Source organism: Eubalaena glacialis, chromosome X, assembly GCF_028564815.1.
Source record: "Eubalaena glacialis isolate mEubGla1 chromosome X, mEubGla1.1.hap2.+ XY, whole genome shotgun sequence".
NCBI lineage: Eukaryota > Metazoa > Chordata > Mammalia > Artiodactyla > Balaenidae > Eubalaena > Eubalaena glacialis.
The window spans coordinates 101,932,634-101,949,973 of NC_083736.1; the positions used below are offsets into that span (position 1 = coordinate 101,932,634).

Below are 17,340 nucleotides of genomic sequence, written 5' to 3' on the forward strand. Positions count from 1 at the left end.
ATTATCTTGTTGTATTACTTTTATGATGATAGGCATTAGACCCTTGACAGGAGAGAAAATTGTGCTGATAGAACTACTTCCAAGTGACACTAAAAGGCTTGGGGATCCAGTGAGGTGGCAGACTTGGAAGTTACAATAGGTCATCGAGGCTGGGTGGCTGCCATGTCCATATCCTCAGAATGTGCTCTCTCCGTGCCCCTAGTGAGTACATTTCCTCAACAATTTTAATGCCCCAATTCTCCACTTCATATCAGATAGCTCCTATCCCTCCTACCCACACCCTGCCCCTACTCTGGAAGATGAAGGTTGTTACATTAAGAAAGATTTTGTTTGTGCCATAAATCAGTGCTTCTCAAACTTTAATGTGCATTGCAATCACCTGGGGGACCTTGTTAAAATGCAGATTCTGATGCAGCAGGTCTCGGGTGGGACCTGAGAGTCTGGTTTTCTCACTAGCTCCCAGGTGCCGCTGGTCCATAAACCACACTTTGATTAGCAAAACCATAAACTACCCTGGGCCTACAGCAGTGGTTCCCAAACTTGTCTGCAAATTAATATTGTGTGGGGATCTTCTAAAATTCCAAACCCCAGGCCACAACTCAAATCAATTAAATCATAATCTCTGGGGATGACACAGGTTTTTTTTTTTTTTTTTTTTTTTAGTTTTAAGAGTTTATTTGAGCAAAAATTGGTTCAAATTGGGCAGCATCTAGTCTAACAGATAGAAAGGAGCTCCAAGGAGCTGTACACAATGAAAGACTTTTACAGGCAGAAGGGAACAGGAACAAGGAAGTTATATTTGGAAAATAAGCGGATTGGTTATTGCCAGGGCACTTTCCTTTAAGGGATGGCATGGGTCTATCAGGCAGGCGACCTCACTAGTGCTGATCAGGTGACTCCTGATTGACTGGCGTAGGATTTCATTTCTGGGAGAGTGAAAATTAATTGTCTCGATTTGGTGACATGGGGCTTAGCAAAATTGACTCCATGTTGGGCCTGTTGTCTTGTTTTTAGCAGACGAGACCACCTGGTCCTAGTTTCCGTCCTCTGTCCATCCTGGCATCCTTCCACACTGCCCTCTGGTCCTTGGTGGTCCAGCCACACTGACGGCCTACTCATCCCTGGGCCTGTCTAGTCCTCGGTTGTTGGTCCAAGAGACACAGGTATTTTTAGAAGCTCTCTGGGGGATTCCAATGTGCAGAGAAGTTTGGGAACCATTGGCCTACATGAAGATGCTCAAAATACATATATACTGAATACACTGACAAAGTTCATGTCTGTCTGCTACTCATGAGGAACTGCCTAAATTGAATAAATGATTTAGCTCTCTGCCTACACTTAAAAACATTTGTTTTTTTTTTTAAAAATATTTATTTATTTGGCTGTGCCGGGTCTTAGTTGTGGCACGCGGGATCTAGTTCCCTGACCAGGGATCAAACCCGGGGCCCCTGCCTTGGGAGCGTGGAGTCTTAACCACTGGACCACCAGGGCAGTCCCTAAAAACATTTGGTTTTTCATCTGTGTTTACAACAGTGCTTTGCAGGTAGATATAAGAAATGATAAACTCATGTGCCTGGAAGTGATTAATTCATTCAGTCCTAGAATGTTAGAGCTGGAAAGACCCTAAGAAATCTACTCTAACCCTCTTGTTTTGCAGAGAAGGAAACTGAGGCTCAGAGAGGTGAAGTGACTTGTTCTAGGTCACACAGGAAACCAGTGGCAGAGCCAGGGCTAGAATGCTTAATTATCAATCCAGTACTCTGTCACCCCAATACTACAGACTGTATTTTTCTCTAGCTCGTGTGTCAAAACCAACATTTAAGTAACTGATTTGCCTTTTTTTTTTTTTCAGTCAACATTTTCTGCTAGCCTGGAAAAAACAATGGGCTGGAAGTGACCTGGGTTCCAAACCTTGGTTTTATTATCTATTTCTGTGACTCTGGGCAAGTCACTTCACTTTATACACCTCCGTTTTCTTGTCTTTAATAGAGAAATGATAATATCATTATAGGATTTTAGAATTGGAAGGAAGCTTAAATATCAACTATTCCAAACTTTTCATTGTATAGATGAGGATGATGCAGCCTAGAGAAGATCTGGCACATTTCCAAGGTCACCCAGCAAGTTAGTTATTAGGACCAGAACCCACTCTCCTTCCACTATGCCTCACCTGTCTCTAGTCCTATCTGAAAGAGAAAATGAAGGTGATTGTGCTTTGATGAGTTAAACGGCGATATAAACAAAGGGTGCTATTGTCCTTCCTAATAATCACGATAACCTAATTTCTCTACTATTTAGAAAAGCAAGGCTTAAATTCGGCCCTTAGGGCTACGTGGGACCAAAGGTGTGGTAGACACAAGCAAATCCCCAGCCTGTTTCTGAGAAGTCACTTTCTTCCAAGCAACCATCTTATCAGCCCTTCAAGAGAGGAGCGAACGTAGCTTGTTGTCAGTTATTAGTAGAACTATTACCATTACAATTATATGGCAGGTTGTGGTTAAGTTTCTGATACTCAAAGAACATTGAGAATGACTATGTGGGGATCTCAGTCAACCAAAGGCAGGGCTTCCAACCAACGCACCTTTTGCCTTTTTACCTGGACACACCTTGCAGCACTTTCCATCTATTTTTTGAGGATACTTGCAGGGGTATCGACTGGGGCAGTGGATTTTCTTGCACTCTTGCTTGGTGACATTACAGGTGCACAGCACACACTCCACAATGCCAAATGCCCGGAGGTTTGGGTGCCAGGACTCGCCGTGGGAATAGGTCTTTCCATTGGAAACACACACTGGAAGAGAACACAGGACTGGAAATTAAAGGCTGGGGAGTTGAAATGGGCCCCGGTGCTCAGAGCCCAAGCCCTGAACCCCTTAAGACATCAAGCATCCTTTGTTCTTGTTGTGCCCGTGGAGATGTGTTTACAGAGCAGCCTCTGTAACCAAAAAACAGCTTGTGCCTTGCTCTCCTGTCAGCAACTATTCAGGATCTTCAACAGAGGCCTCTGGATGCCCACAAGGGCCTGACACATAGTAGGCCATCGAATAGTATGTTTTAAATGGAGGAATGAATGGATGCATGAAAACAGAGCTCTAGCTGTCCAGGGTGTCTGATAAGGAACCTCTGCTAGAATGTAGTGTTCAGACCTGTAGTTCCATAGAGGATTGGGATGGCCCAAGTGGATGTGCTTCTAGGCATGAAAATCTCCCAGGAAGGTTTGCTGTCCAGGGAGACTAGATGCAAAAACTACTGGTCTTCTCAAAGGGCCAAGTTTTTCCAGATCCTGAAGCAAATCCATTCAGAACGTCAAATGCTATGAGAATCTGATCTACTAACACAGATGGGTACGGAGCTCAGTGGTGCTGGCTTACTCTCTGGAGTGGGAAGGAAGGTGCTGAGACAAGATTGAGAAGGAAAGGACCCACCCCTCCCGGGTAAGTGGTGAAAGGTAGCCTTTTACGCCTCTAATCTTCTGGCAATGTCCTGTATCCTCATAGTAGCTGTAGAGATTTGGCTACAGCAAATCACTGACTGCTCTAGAGATACCCTTTGGTGGTCTCACATTTGCTGAGTGGAAGAGAAGTCACCGGCTCCATGTTTTCTGGGGGTGGGGGGCAGTTTGCAAGAGCAAGCATCTGGGCTGCAGGCTGAGGGGCCTATGAAGGGAAGGAGTCACAGGAACATCCTTCAGTGCAAACCAACCAAAACATATCCGGCTTTGACTGTAAGGCACGGAGCTAAGCTCCAGTATAAGACCTGCACAGAGCCGCAAATAGGGAGGTCTGAGAATGAGTTCTCTCTTTTTTGAAAGTGCTGAGACATTCTGGAGATTTCCAGCCATGACGGGGACTGGGTGTGTTTCTCATTATTCCCATCACCTCATCATACCCAGGGAGACCTGTCGGCATCCCAATCAACAACATCTCTAGGGTGGGTTGTATCACTTAAGGCGGGGCGAGGGTGGGAAAAGTAGCCCCACTTGGGGCGTTTCTTAGGAACTGACTGATTTGGCTGCAAGACAATGGCCTCAGAAGGATGAATCATTGGGCTATTTCTCTCATCAAATCCACTGGGTCACATTAGGAAATATGGACGATGTCGGCTGCCTTTTCCTGTCCTCTGCAAGAGCTGCTAGAGTACTAGGCACTCTAACAGGTCAATCCATGTAAAGATTTCCAAGAACCTAAGCCAGAGAAGCTCCTAATCGTACAGTGAGATAGAATAGGGGCTTGAAATCTAAACTGTTGATGGAATCACAGGGCAAGATGGACCAGATGTGTTGTTCTCTCTCCCGCCAACCCCTCTTCTCTCTCCTCCCCAGACAGTGACACACCCTTCTAGACAACGAGATCATGTGGGTGCAGACTCTGCTTCAAGAAAATTTAGGCTGGACTCAAGTTAAGAATGGTGGGGTCCTACTGCTTCTCCTCTTGAACTCTAGCAAGGGACAAAGTAGATGTATCTCAGAGGAACACATTGTTAGCAGGAGGGCTAAGGAGCGGGGCAGGCAGGACCCCCAGGGTTATATAGCCGGGTCCCCTCTCCCCTAAACATTTGGACTAAGGGAATAATCCAGACTGGGCAAGAGCCTACACTCTGAAGTGCAATAGGGCGAGATCAACTCTCTAGGGGGAAACACAGCCTTCTCCCCACCAACAAATTCTCAAGATGATTTCAATCATCCAGCTGGGGCGTTGGGAGTTGGAGATAGGGACAAGTGACTCTCCAACGAACTATAATAGAGAAAGGTCAGGAGAGAACGGCTGCATCCAAATCAATGGGGTCAATGAATAAATGTAAACCAGCTGGGGCTTTTGTAGGACATGGAGAAATCAAGGGATGAGCCTCTGCCCTGAAAATGAAGAGGCCTGTGGAAATTATGGGATTTAGGATTTTCAAAGACCATTTCCCCACACGTTTTTTAAGGCTTTAAAATACTTTCAGAGCAAATGGAATCTATTGAAGGCAATTTAGGATTGAAAATCAAACTGCATCTTTACCTAACTCCTCCTCCTCATTTCATAAATTCATATCAGAATGCCTTGGAATTTAAAAATAATAAATTTCAAATCAAACCCAGATCAATAGTAAATATTTCCAATTCTTCTAATACCTCACCATTTTTTATTAAGAGTTTTATTCTGAATGTTCTTTTTTTAAGCCTGTTAGTTTCAAAAGCAATTTAATTTTTTTATCTGTAATCTGAAATTTACATCTAACTAGTAACAGATGTGATCAACTAGCTTTGGCCTGACCAGCTTTGTTGAGATTTATAGTAGGAGTTCTTTGTAACGGATTGTTTTTCACCCATGTTATTCAATCATTTGGTTTAATGATTTATTACTTTTAACCCATTCAGAGAACTGCCTTTGATTTGTTTTTCCTTTAAAGGAAACAAAACATGTTTGTGGTTTCATAAAAAGGAACCAGCTGAGCTTTTGCTCTGAAGAGCTGGTTGACAGGATGCCTAAAAGAGTAAGAAGCAGTCAATTGTTTGATCGAATTTCTCCACACACCCCCCCACCCCGACCCCCGCTACTGGCCGGGAGGCGGTGGGGGTGGGGTGCACGGCGGTGGCTGGAGAACTCTGTGCAGGAAGGAACGGGCCGTGGACGTGTGTGCTTGGCCGAGTGGGCTGTACGGTGGTACTGACCTGCTCAGCCAGGAGGTTTCTGGATTTCTCACTGGATTACTCACTTCTAAGCATAATCTCCTCCTATGAATTAGAATCTCTGAGTGGGGAGCCTGGAATAAGTGCCTTTAACAAGAGCGCCAGGAGAAGCTGGGGCAATGACGGGTGAGAATTGCTATCTCTATGGTTCAGATGAGAGCTTTAGAGGCGTTCAGAGCCGCCTACCTCTGAATATTGGGTGTCCTGCTGGAAAACAAACCGCCTTTCATTTTGTTAAAGCCCCAGCAAACTTTCCCAAATGACCTTCAACCCCCAGAGGCAACGGAGAAAATGCTGGAGGGTGCATCAGGTTCACTGCTTTCTCACCTTTGGTCCTTAATAAGGACAGATACTCCTGAAATATAAACTATGGTCTTTGGACTGTATTTAGGAAAGTCCTAACAGTCCTCTGGAGTCACTTGTCCACACTCGCTTGGTAGACCGCATGGTGAGTGATCCACATGGGAATGTCTGATATGCATGGGAGAAAGGGTCCTTTCCCAGCTCTCCAAAGACCAGCGCTGCTGAAGCCCCGACAGGGTGCAGTACCAAAGAAGCACGTCCCTTACCCTGTCCATGCTTGTGTTTGTTATTGATGACGATCTGCACGATGGTTCCTGACGCTTGCTGCGAATCCATGAGCGCTCCCCGGTGACTTCTGGCCCCGGGAAAGCGGGGCAGACCTCCAGCCTGTCGGCTTGGTGGGGGATCATAGTGCGAGCGGTGGTAAGAATGTCTCTGTGAAATGACAAAGGACAAATTCAGCCCCCCGAATCTACCAATGAGACGACTGAGATGGACTTAGCTGCCTTAGAAGCTGTTTGATCGTTTTTAGTGATGAGCTCTGATCTTAAATGCATGTCCACCGAAACCAACAGAGAAATTGGGATGTGGCGGAAGAACAGTGCTGGCAGCATGCTGAGATTTCCCTCTCTTCTGGTAGGGACTGGCCTAGATTCACAGACAAGCTCCTGAGGGAGAAAAATAGGCCAAAAGGGTGAAGTACCTTTCCTGCTCCCAAGAATCTCACCTTCAGGTTTAAGAATTTACATAGTCACCTGCAAGGCAAGGCAGAGTGTGATAGAGGCCACAGAAGAAGGATAAAATGCTGTGCAAATTAGGACGAGACAGAGAGCTTCTATTTGGGAAGGGTTTGTGACCTGGGCCGTGAAGCATGAGTAGACTTTTTACAGGCAGACTTGGTGAGGAATATTCCAGGCAGAGATTTCCAAGTTGAGAAGGTGTAGCAGAGAACAGAGAGTCCATAAAAGGGAACAGCCGAAGGATAACATTCCAAAAGTGGGTTAGAGCCAGATCACGGAGGACTTGCAATGACAGGCTAAGGGGCGAGGACTTTATTTGGTAGGCAATAGAGGTGAGGGTGTAGAAGCCTTTCAGGGATTTATTTTTTTTTTAAGTATGTAAAAAAATCAGAACTGTGTTTCAAAAGCATTGAGCCCTGACAATGTGTACGGTGAACCGGATAGGGGGAAGAGGTGGGAGGCGAGTCTGGTCTGGATAACAGGTACTGAGACTCCAAACGCAGGCAACGGCATGAGGGCACAGAGCAGGGCACAGATACCCCAGACGTTTTATAGACAGAAGAATGGACTGTGCAGGATGGCACTAGAATGTACGCTTCACAGAGGCGAGAACTTTTGTTGTGTTCACTGCTGTATCTCCAGCGCCTAGAACAGTGTCCAGCATCTAGAAGGTGCTCATCAAAGCCTTGTTGAATGGACGAAGGAAAGCTGCGGTCCCTCATGAAAGTTTAGAGTCTTGTAGTACAGACAACCCCATCATTGCTCTTTCAGCAAGGGTTCAAGACACACGATGAGCCCACTATTCTGCTACCCACCCCTCGCCCAGGAGATGAAGTAGAATGGGGTTAGAGGAGAACGGAACAGATGAAGAACAGAACCTTAAGGCTTAAAGCCCAGTAACACTGTGTTTTAGGGGTAATTGTCAGGGGTAAGGGAAGGGGGTGGGTCCCACGAAAGAAGCTTTTGCAGGCAATTACAAAGGAATATCCTTATATTCAGTGATAGAAATAGCAAGGAGAAAACATTGAGAAGGTAGTTATGGGATCCCCTGACCCCACCATCCCCTAAAACATTTATTTTAGTTATGTTCCATAGACACACATGTTGCAAACTTAGCTTTGGGAATTATTATTACTCTCCTGGTTAGGGGGTGGGGAGGCATGGGTGAGAGAAGGCGAGAGCGAACAGGAGCTGGAGTAAGAGAAAGAGAACATTATCCTATATCTAAGAAGAGCCCATGCTGGTGCATTGCTATAAAAACTCACACAAATAAGAGTTTGCGTCAATTTATTATCATGCGCACAGACAGGATTCTCAGTGCAAATATTTTTCATTCCCACAATGGCTCATATGTCTCTTTCTGCCACAATCACTCACATTCCACAAAGGCCATTACAGATTGTTCTGTCCTTTCTGGAGTTTGGCAAAGTTTTGCCAAAGGAACACAGAGAGGACAGTTTGGCTGGTGGGTGTCCTACTGATGCTGAAAGGAGGGGGTTCGACGGGGCTAGAATTTGAAAGGGTAGGTCGCTGACCCAGGATAAGCTGCAAGTACAAGGAGTTCTCTGATTCATGAGGGTGAACACGAATTGAAAAGCTGTTCTTCGGTACCAGGGACTCTGATCCTGGACATATGATAAGGGGAGAAAAATGATTCAAGACACACAAAAAAGGAACTCAGGGCTTTTGATCAGAGGCCAACCCAGCCCTCCCCAAACCTCATCTAAGTCTTTTATTTTACAGACAGAGAAACTGAGGCCAAGAAGAAGAGGGGTTTTATTTGGGGTGAGAGTGATAGTTGAGCTTTTGAAGACGGCAGGAGAGTGGGAGAGCGGGAAAGGAGAGAGGAAGAGGAAGAGGAGGAGGACGTGGGAGAGATCACATCTGCTTAAGCTCAGGGATCCCCAAACATTTGCTTAAAAGCTGCTCCAAAGAAAAATTCTCTCCCATATAGAAGTCTGCTACAGTGTTCACAATCACACACGCCACTGGTCTCCATCTCGGCTGCACACAGAATCACCTGGGGAGCCGTAAAAACACTAATCCCACCCCCAGGGATTCCGATGGAATTGGTCTGGGGTAAGGCCTGGGCATCAGGATTTTTATATACTCCTCAGGGGACCCTAATTTGAAGCCAAGGTTGAGAATAACTGACATATAGGATCTTCTGTTTCGGCCCCCCGGGGTTGGGGTGGTGATGTGTGATTTTGATTTAGGAGTAATGGCTCTTTCAGAGTCGCTCCCCTGAACAAATGAAAGAGGCTTACCAGGGGCTGTTCTGACCTTGGAACTTATAGCGAAGGAGAAAAAGGCATTAACGCCTTGGAGTTGTAAGTGAAATTGGAGCTTATCTTTAAAACCAGCTGTGAACAGGCTGTTTGAGAGAGCAGGTCAAAACCAGTTAGGTAGAAGCAATCATATGTCTAGGCTTTGTTTTCTTCTGCTCAAAATTTTGGTATTATTTGATTTACTGACTTGAAGGACTGACAAATATCTCGGGCTTCTGAGATGGCTGTTACACAATTCTATCCTGGTGTTGGAAAATCTCCACCATTGAAGAAGTTACCCAGGAGTTTCTTCTTTACTTGTTCTAAGGTCTAAGATGTAAGGGTTTTATCGGCAGAAACAGGAAAACATGAAAGTTTAGAAATGGCCTCAGAAGTGCCTTCCTCGTTCTGATCCTGTGATACAGTTTTGCAAGATGTTACCATTGGGGGAAACTGGGTAAAGGGTACAGGCCATCTCTCTGTGTTCTCTCTTACAATTGCAAGTGAATCTACATTTAATCACAAAATTAAAAGTTTAATTTAAAAAATGTCTTCAGAATTCATTCTAATCCACACAGCCATGAGCACGTTACACCTTAGTCATGAGTAACCTGGGACTATCCCTGTCTGGGAGACACTTAGGCCAGTTTCCTATCCAGAGCATTGTTCTGAAAATGTGAATGAGACATGGATTTTTATGTGTTTCATATTGTTTCTATGCCAAATTCTTTCACTTTTCTAATGGTAAATCTCTGAGTAATCTATTGGGGGCAAAATCGGAGTTTGGCTGTTGTCCAAAACAAAATTATGCTTGCTTTCATGTTTTGGCTTTCCACCCTGTGCCTATTTCTCTCTCCTCACATTCTTCCCCCCAACACACACACAAACACACTTCCCCCGATGGTACAGGGACCAGTTCATATGAAGTTATGATCTGGAAATCAAACAGAAACCATTTCAGGTTTTTACAAAGGAGTCATCATTAAACCACTGGTTCTCCTTTTTGTGCACTTCGTAAAACTTGGTTAAACTGATGGTTTTGAGCCCACTTGGCAAAATAAACCAATCAGCTGTGTTTCTGTTGACCCGAGGTTGTGATGGTTCTCTAGGAATAGGAACAGTCTACTAAAAGGGACACTCTACTGAATCAGAAATGTGTTTTTTTCTCCCATGTGGAAAGTTGGGCCTGCAAATGCTATTCAGAAGGGATTCTCCTACCTTCTAATAAGTTTGAAGAATTTCTCTCTGATTTGGGACAAAGTCCTATGCATTAACATTAAGGAAAAGCCCCCCCGCCCCCTGCCTTTGCAACACACACACATACATTTCACTCTACCTTCCACGCCCATTCATTCAACACATATTTATTGGGTGCCAACTATGTGCCAGGTACATACTTCTCTGTTACTACAGATGCTATTTATTATTTAAATCATATCCCGCAATATCTATCCCTTGTAGAACAAAGGAAAATATTTATTTATAATAAAGTGGAACCATCTGGACATTTTGGCCTACCAGGCGCAAATGTTCATTTCTAAAGATAAGTCTTGAACTCCTTTGAAAATCTATAACTCTTTCAAGGCCCTGCCTTCTATATCTGACCTCTTTTGCTACGGCAAGTATCGGATTAAGTCCAGCCCTATGACCAGCAGTTTAGGAAGAACAATGAGGCTGAAAGACAATGATGGCGGTGGGGGCAGCATGAGACAAAGTCAAGAAGAAAGACTAATTAATGGCATCACCAGCAAGACCACTGAGGGGGCCATAGTGCTTAGTGTTGGGGGCTAAGGCACCCAGCTTAAGGTGACTGAGACCTAAGTTTGGCTTAGAATGGCATCTGGTTGACAGCTACTAATTTAGCCACTCTCGACTTCCTACCATGATTAAAAACAAAAAATTGGGGCTAAGGAAAAGAGGAAATTCACAACACAGAACAGGGAGACTGACATCATCTCCCGTCAGGATCTGGAAGGAATCTCACTTAGTATAAAGCAGATACACTGCTGGATGGAGAAAGTCCTTCCTCGGGGTCTATGTTAACCCACAAACCGGGAAGCCCACGCTCTCTTGCAGGAGTGCTGCTTTTTTGAGATATCCAGAGTATTATTCTCCACTCCATTCACAAATCCTTCTCCATTCATTTGGAAACAAGAATGTCTAGAAAAGAATATGACTAGACAATAAAACAAATACAAATCCTTTCATCTCCTTGCTGAGGGTGTTGGCAAGCTGGGGGCATGCAGGTCAGAAGTGGCACATGTGATGGCCTTAGCCACACTGTGATGTTGGTACTGATCATTTTATTAGGCCCTGGATCAACACCTTCTTCCATACCCTCATGATTCTTGGGCCTGACCTATAATTCCATAGACTCTTGCCCTAATATCCAATGTTTGTTGAGAACTAATTTCCGAGGTTTTAAAAATCATTTAAATTTGATTTATTACAAAACTAATTCATGCTCATTGAAAAATATCAAATAATACAGAAGATACAAAATAAAAAATCAAACGCTACCTTTCCTCCTGCCCACTTGCACCCCTCTGAGAGTATCACAATTAATATATTGGTATGTGACCTTCTAGATCTTTTCATATGCATTTACTCACATGCACACACAATTTTAACATAAGGAAATGATAGTATAAATTGTATCCTGCACCTTGTTTTGTTTACATACTATATCTTGGCGATCCCTCCACTTTACTACATTTTGACGTACCACATTCTTTTTAACAAATGTATGGTGTCCTATAGATTGGGTGTGTTTAACCAAACCCCTATAGATAGCATTTAGGTTGTCTCCATTTGTCTTGCTTTCATGAAAATAATTCTACGTTGAATGCTCTGTATACTTCTTTTGTATGAGGGTATGATGAATACCCATTTATTTGCAACGAATGCCTTGGTACATTTTGTACTTTTTGTACACTTTTTTTATTGGATGAAAGATTCTTTAAATTCTATAGTGTTTTACCATTTTCAAAAGTTTCACACTCATGATTTCATACAATCCCGTATGGACTCATATAAAGTCCTTTAATATGATAGATCCTTTGAACTGGAACATATTCTTTTCTGATTTTTAGAGGCTTGAAGTGTTGCTCTACTTAGACATATATTTCTTGGAGGGATTCTCTTTTGTTAATTACTTCAAAATAAAAAGGAATAAGAGACGCTACTACTATACATAGAGAGATGCCCACTCGTCTTATTCTGAGATTAGCACCAAGAATAGAAATGAGAAGATGTTGCAGGTTGAGAAAGGGAATCTGGCTGCTACCTCCTTTCTTCCAGCTGTATGACTGAGAGCCTAAGGCTGAGGGGAGGTTTCTATGGACATGTCCAAGGTACCTGTGCCCAAAGGATGGGCTGACCTACCTAACGATCCCACAGAAGGTCCTCACTGTTGAGGCTGGGGGTGGTGACTTGCCTTCCTTACAGAAGACAAAGATTTGGCAAGTCATCCCGAAAGGGTACCAACTTCTAATCTAGATGAAGGGTGCCTAAGGGCTGGGCTATGATTTCTTCATGTTCATGTCCTGGCCCCAGTTACCAATTATACAATGCACTTAAATGGTTCCAGGTTGGTGATGATGGCATTCACACTTCTGAGGAAAGGGAAGAAAAATGGTGTTAGAGATGGGCCCTTTTATGGCATTGCTGGGACAGTACCCATGGAGGGAGGGAAGTCTGGCCTGATGCTGTGAAGGATTGAATTATTTGAGCTATTCACACTTACTGCTTCTCTGTTGGCAGGTTGCCTGAAGATATCACCATCAGAATGTTCCCACGACAATTCTCCATCCCCTGTTTATTAAAAAGAAATAAAGAATTATACATACATAGAAGGGGAAAATATCAACCTGTGACCCAGTAACATTTTGGGTTCTATGATCCCAAGTTTCTTTACACATTTTAGCTGTTGTGGCTGTCCTTCAAACAGCAATGTTGAAAGATTTCTCCCTGGGTGTGCCTCATTTTTCAAGACAACTCCGAAAAAAGTTGCCACTTTCTAAAACAGACCATCCAGCAATATTACACAGAATTTGGAAAATAAAAGGGAAAATAATCACTTTCCACTGTAATATAGCCATCATTGTCACATTTGCTTATTTTATTCTGAAGATAGTTAAGTCTTTTACAGGTCATATTCAACTTGTGTTTAAACTACCCTTCAAAAGTGAGAGTTTTGAGGATTCGGTCTGTCATGGTTTGTTAAATTCACCATTATGCCTCTGAGAAGTTATGACTTGATCTGAAAGTTAAGGTAAAACTTGCTGTGGTTAGAGTGTTTACGTAACCCATATCTTCTATTTTTGCCTGAGACACCTTTCTCTGGGTCTCCACAACCCACTTTTTGAACAGTGAATCCCTATCATTGCTGTCTTCCAGGCTAACTGCTTTTAGGGGGAAGATTTTACTTTCAGCCTTGAGAAAAGCAAACTCACAACAGATATGGCTATTCCTCAGCTGATTAAAGATAAAAAATAAGAGGATAATCTCCAAAAATACTGCCTTGTATTATCTATGACCGAACAAGCAGATGGGAAGAGCTCAGTCTTAGAGATATTTGCACCACTCTAAATGAGTACTATTTATGTGTGTGTGTGTGTGTGTGTGTGTGTACCTGGTTGAGGATAACCCAGTATCTATTCAACCATATATTTCATGGGATAACACGGAATACAAAAATGTATAAACAGTAAGAATTTTCTATTCTAATTCATCTCCCAAGCTTTCAAAACCTAACTCTAACTAGTAACACGTTACTGGTTCAAGTACTGTTACTGGTTTAGGGCTGGAAAAAGACCTCAAGATTAATTTGGTACCAATATTATCATCGGGTAGCGACATAAAACATAGCATGGCTTTAACCTCCATGATTCAAAGATCATCTTATGGAAAAAATTATGAATTTTGAAGATTTAACTATGATTGCTACATTCATCTTCCTAAAACACCACTTTGATTATATAATCGTATCATTTCCTGATCAAAAAAACCCTCAGTGGGTCCCCATCTAAGACTCTCTATTATCAGCCCCCACCTCATCTTTACTGAGCACCTACCTCCGACCCAACTATCTTAGCTACTCTACAATGGGAACCCTTTGACCTCTTTACTCTTCATTGAAACTGTGGCCCCCATTCTTGCTTCCATGTTTTTGCTCATGTTATTTTTCTTCTGAAATTACTTTCCCAGTTCCCACACTCCGTAGCTCCTGTATGACTATAAAAACCATGAAGGTTTTCCTCCTCTACAAAGTCTTCCTCAAGTTTTCTCACATATTTCTGATTGCCTAAAGGACTTAGCATTCTGTAGCCTTAGAGATGTACAGGACTCCAGGCATAATTTTGTCCAACTGTTCCATGTAACAGGTGGAGAAACCAAGGCTCAGAGAGAGCAAGGAGCCATTTACTCACATAGCGAGTTGATGAGAGCTTACAACACAAATCTCAGATTTCCTGGCTCCCAAATAAGTATGTCTATTCTATAAGAGCAGGGTTTATTATTTGTGTTATTAACGGCTGTATCACCATGATCTATAACGGTGCCTGACACATAATAGTCACTCAATAAATACTCATCAAATGATAGAATTGGGAGGTCTTCTCTTATCACCTATCTAAAATTTCAAATCCCCTCTGATACTTCTTATCCCGCCTCTTTGCTTTTTGATCTTAGGACTCAACAGTATCTTACAGTTTATATATTTTATTTGTTGTCTGCTTTCTCCCACTAGAATTCTCCTATGAAAACGAGGATTTTTGTCTATATCATGTTCACTGATGTAACCCGCAGCACCTAGAACAGTGCTGGGCGCATAGTTAGTACTTATTCAAAACTTCTTGAATGAATGAATACTAAACCAGTTTACAATATTTTCCTCTGTTAAATGTTTCTTGAGCCTGCCTTGTCTCCCTAAAGAGACTGTAAATCCCTTGAAACCAGAGACCATGTCTTAGACCTCCCTCTGTGTCACCTACATCACTGGTTCTCAAAGTGTGGTCTCCGGACCAGCAACATCAGCATTAATTGGGAACTTGTTAGAAATGCAAAATTCTGGACCCCACCCCATACCTAGTAAGTCAGAAACTCTGGGGTGGGGGGTCAGTGATCTGGGTACACATCAGGTGCTCAGTATATGTACTGAGTTGAACTTCAGTAAAAAATACAGAATTAAGTACTTAGCCAATAGCATACTTGCCTCTTCCTGGTTATTCCATGTCTGAGTAAAGATGGTAGACAAAGATTACACTCAGACTATCTGGAAACCCTGACTAACTTTGTAAGAGTGAAGATGCTTTCACCTTTGTTTATGTCAAAAAATAATGCCCAAGTCATAATGGCCATCATTAAAAAGTCCACAAATACTAAATGTTGGAGAGGGTGTGGAGAAAAGGGAACCCTCTTACACTGTTGATGGGGAATGTAAATTGGTGTAGCCACTATGGAGAACAGTATGGAGGTTCCTTAAGAAACTAAAAATAGAATTACCGTACGGCTCAGCAATCCTACTCTTGAGCATATACCCAGACAAAACTATAATTCGAAAAGACACATGCACCTCAATGTTCACAGCAGGACTATTTACAATAGCCAAGACATGGAAACAGCCTAAATGTCCATCAACAGACGAATGGATAAAGAAGATGTGGTACATATATACAATGGAATATTACTCAGCCATAAAAAAGAAGGAAATTTGCAGCAACATGGATGGACCTAGAGATTATCATACTAAGTGAAGTAAGTCAGAAAGAGAAGTCTAGACAAATGCCATATGATATCACTTATATGTGGAACCTAAAATACAACACGAAACAGAAACAGACTCACAGACATAGAGGACAGACTTGTGGTTGCCAAGAGGGAGATGAGGTGGGGGAGGGAAAGATTGGGAGTTTGGGATTAGCAGATGCAAAACAGTATACACAGGATGGATAAACAACAAGGTCCTACTGTATAGCACAGGGAACCATATTCAATATCCTGTGATAAACCATAATGGAAAGGAGTATGAAAAATAATATATATATATCTATAACTGAATTGCTTTGCTGCACAGCAGAAATTAACACAACATTGTAAATCAACTATACTTCAATAAAATTTTTTTAAAAGAAAATAATAATGCCCAAAAGTCAGTTAACATACATTGAACACTTTTTGGGTGGAAAACCTGATACTAAGGCAGAAGGAGAAGAGAAATCACAGCTGGACCCTTGCCCTCAAGACATTTACAACTTGTTTGGGGGTGACAGGAAATCAATATAGAAAAGAGCCTAAAAACACACACACACAGAGTAGCAACTGGAAACACAAATGGAATATACGTGCTTAGGAGATATTGAATGTGTGGAGTGAGCAGTCAGATGTAATCGTGGAAAGCATCCCCAAAGAATTGTTAAGTCATGTTTTTAGAAGTAGATACTGCAGGGTATAAACAGTCATATGGGCAGAAGGTATCGCCAACTGGAGGGAACGGCATTTGCAAAGGACCAGAGCTTTGGAAATAGCAAGTCACATAGTGGACACAGCAAGCAAGGTGTGGCTTGAGTGGAAACTTCAGAAGTGAAACAAGAGAAAGGGGGCTGGTGGAGAGATAGAAAGGAAAGGAAGGAGGGTGGGAGGGAGCAAGGGAGGGGGACGGGTTGTTGAGATAACAGGGTGGTAAATAATTCCTGTATGGACTTCGAAAAGAGGCTGAAGACTTCATATTTGATCCCGTTACCAATTTTTAGGTAGAGGTGCCTATGGTATAAATGATATTTGTGGAAGCTTATCCCGGCAAGGGAGTGCTGACTGGTTGGGGAGCAATTGGAATCTGGGAGGCCAACCAGGAAGCTATTGTAGTAACACGTGATAGGCCATGAGAATCTAGATGGAGAAGAAGGGGTGAATCACGCTACTGCAGATAACAAGAAAATGATAAGACCCTGATGGAAGATTTGATAAAGGAGGAGGAAGGCAAAGGAGAAAGTATAAAATGACTCTAGGGTTGCAATCTGGAGAGCTGGGGAATGGCGCTGCCCTCGACAGTGACTGAGTGGGTATGGACTTCGATTTATTTGTTCCGTTTTAGCTGGCAGTGGTGGGTCTAAGCTATGTCCTGAGCCAAATGAAAATATGGGACCAGAGAGAAGATTTGAAACCAGAAAAGATTTGCCAGCAAAATGGCAAAACAAAATGTAAATGCTATAGTGTGTGGTTTCAAGCCTAATCGAAGTAGCCAAAGGAGAACAAATAACAAAAGAAAAATGAGAGAATAGCTCTCCTCATCAAATGCCCTTTTTAAATGTAGATTTAATGATTGGTATTGACATGAAATGTTTATTCAGCATGATCTTCT

At 42.8% G+C, this 17,340-nt stretch overlaps 1 protein-coding gene across 6 annotated transcripts in view; it reads right to left on the reverse strand.

The window, feature by feature from the left end:
• CHRDL1 (chordin like 1) overlaps positions 1–17,340 on the reverse strand; it is a 112,315-nt gene that overhangs the window by 11,899 nt on the left and 83,076 nt on the right. For 4 of the 6 annotated variants that reach the window (XM_061177666.1, XM_061177662.1, XM_061177660.1 and 1 more), the window contains exons 7-9: positions 12,727–12,794; positions 6,241–6,409; positions 2,582–2,791 (exon numbers count right to left, since the gene is read on the reverse strand). In XM_061177666.1, the coding sequence (XP_061033649.1) occupies positions 2,582–2,791; positions 6,241–6,409; positions 12,727–12,794 (447 nt within the window). The remainder of the gene's footprint in view (positions 1–2,581; positions 2,792–6,240; positions 6,410–12,726; positions 12,795–17,340) is intronic. The other 2 variants (XM_061177665.1, XM_061177664.1) reach the window with 1 other exon arrangement.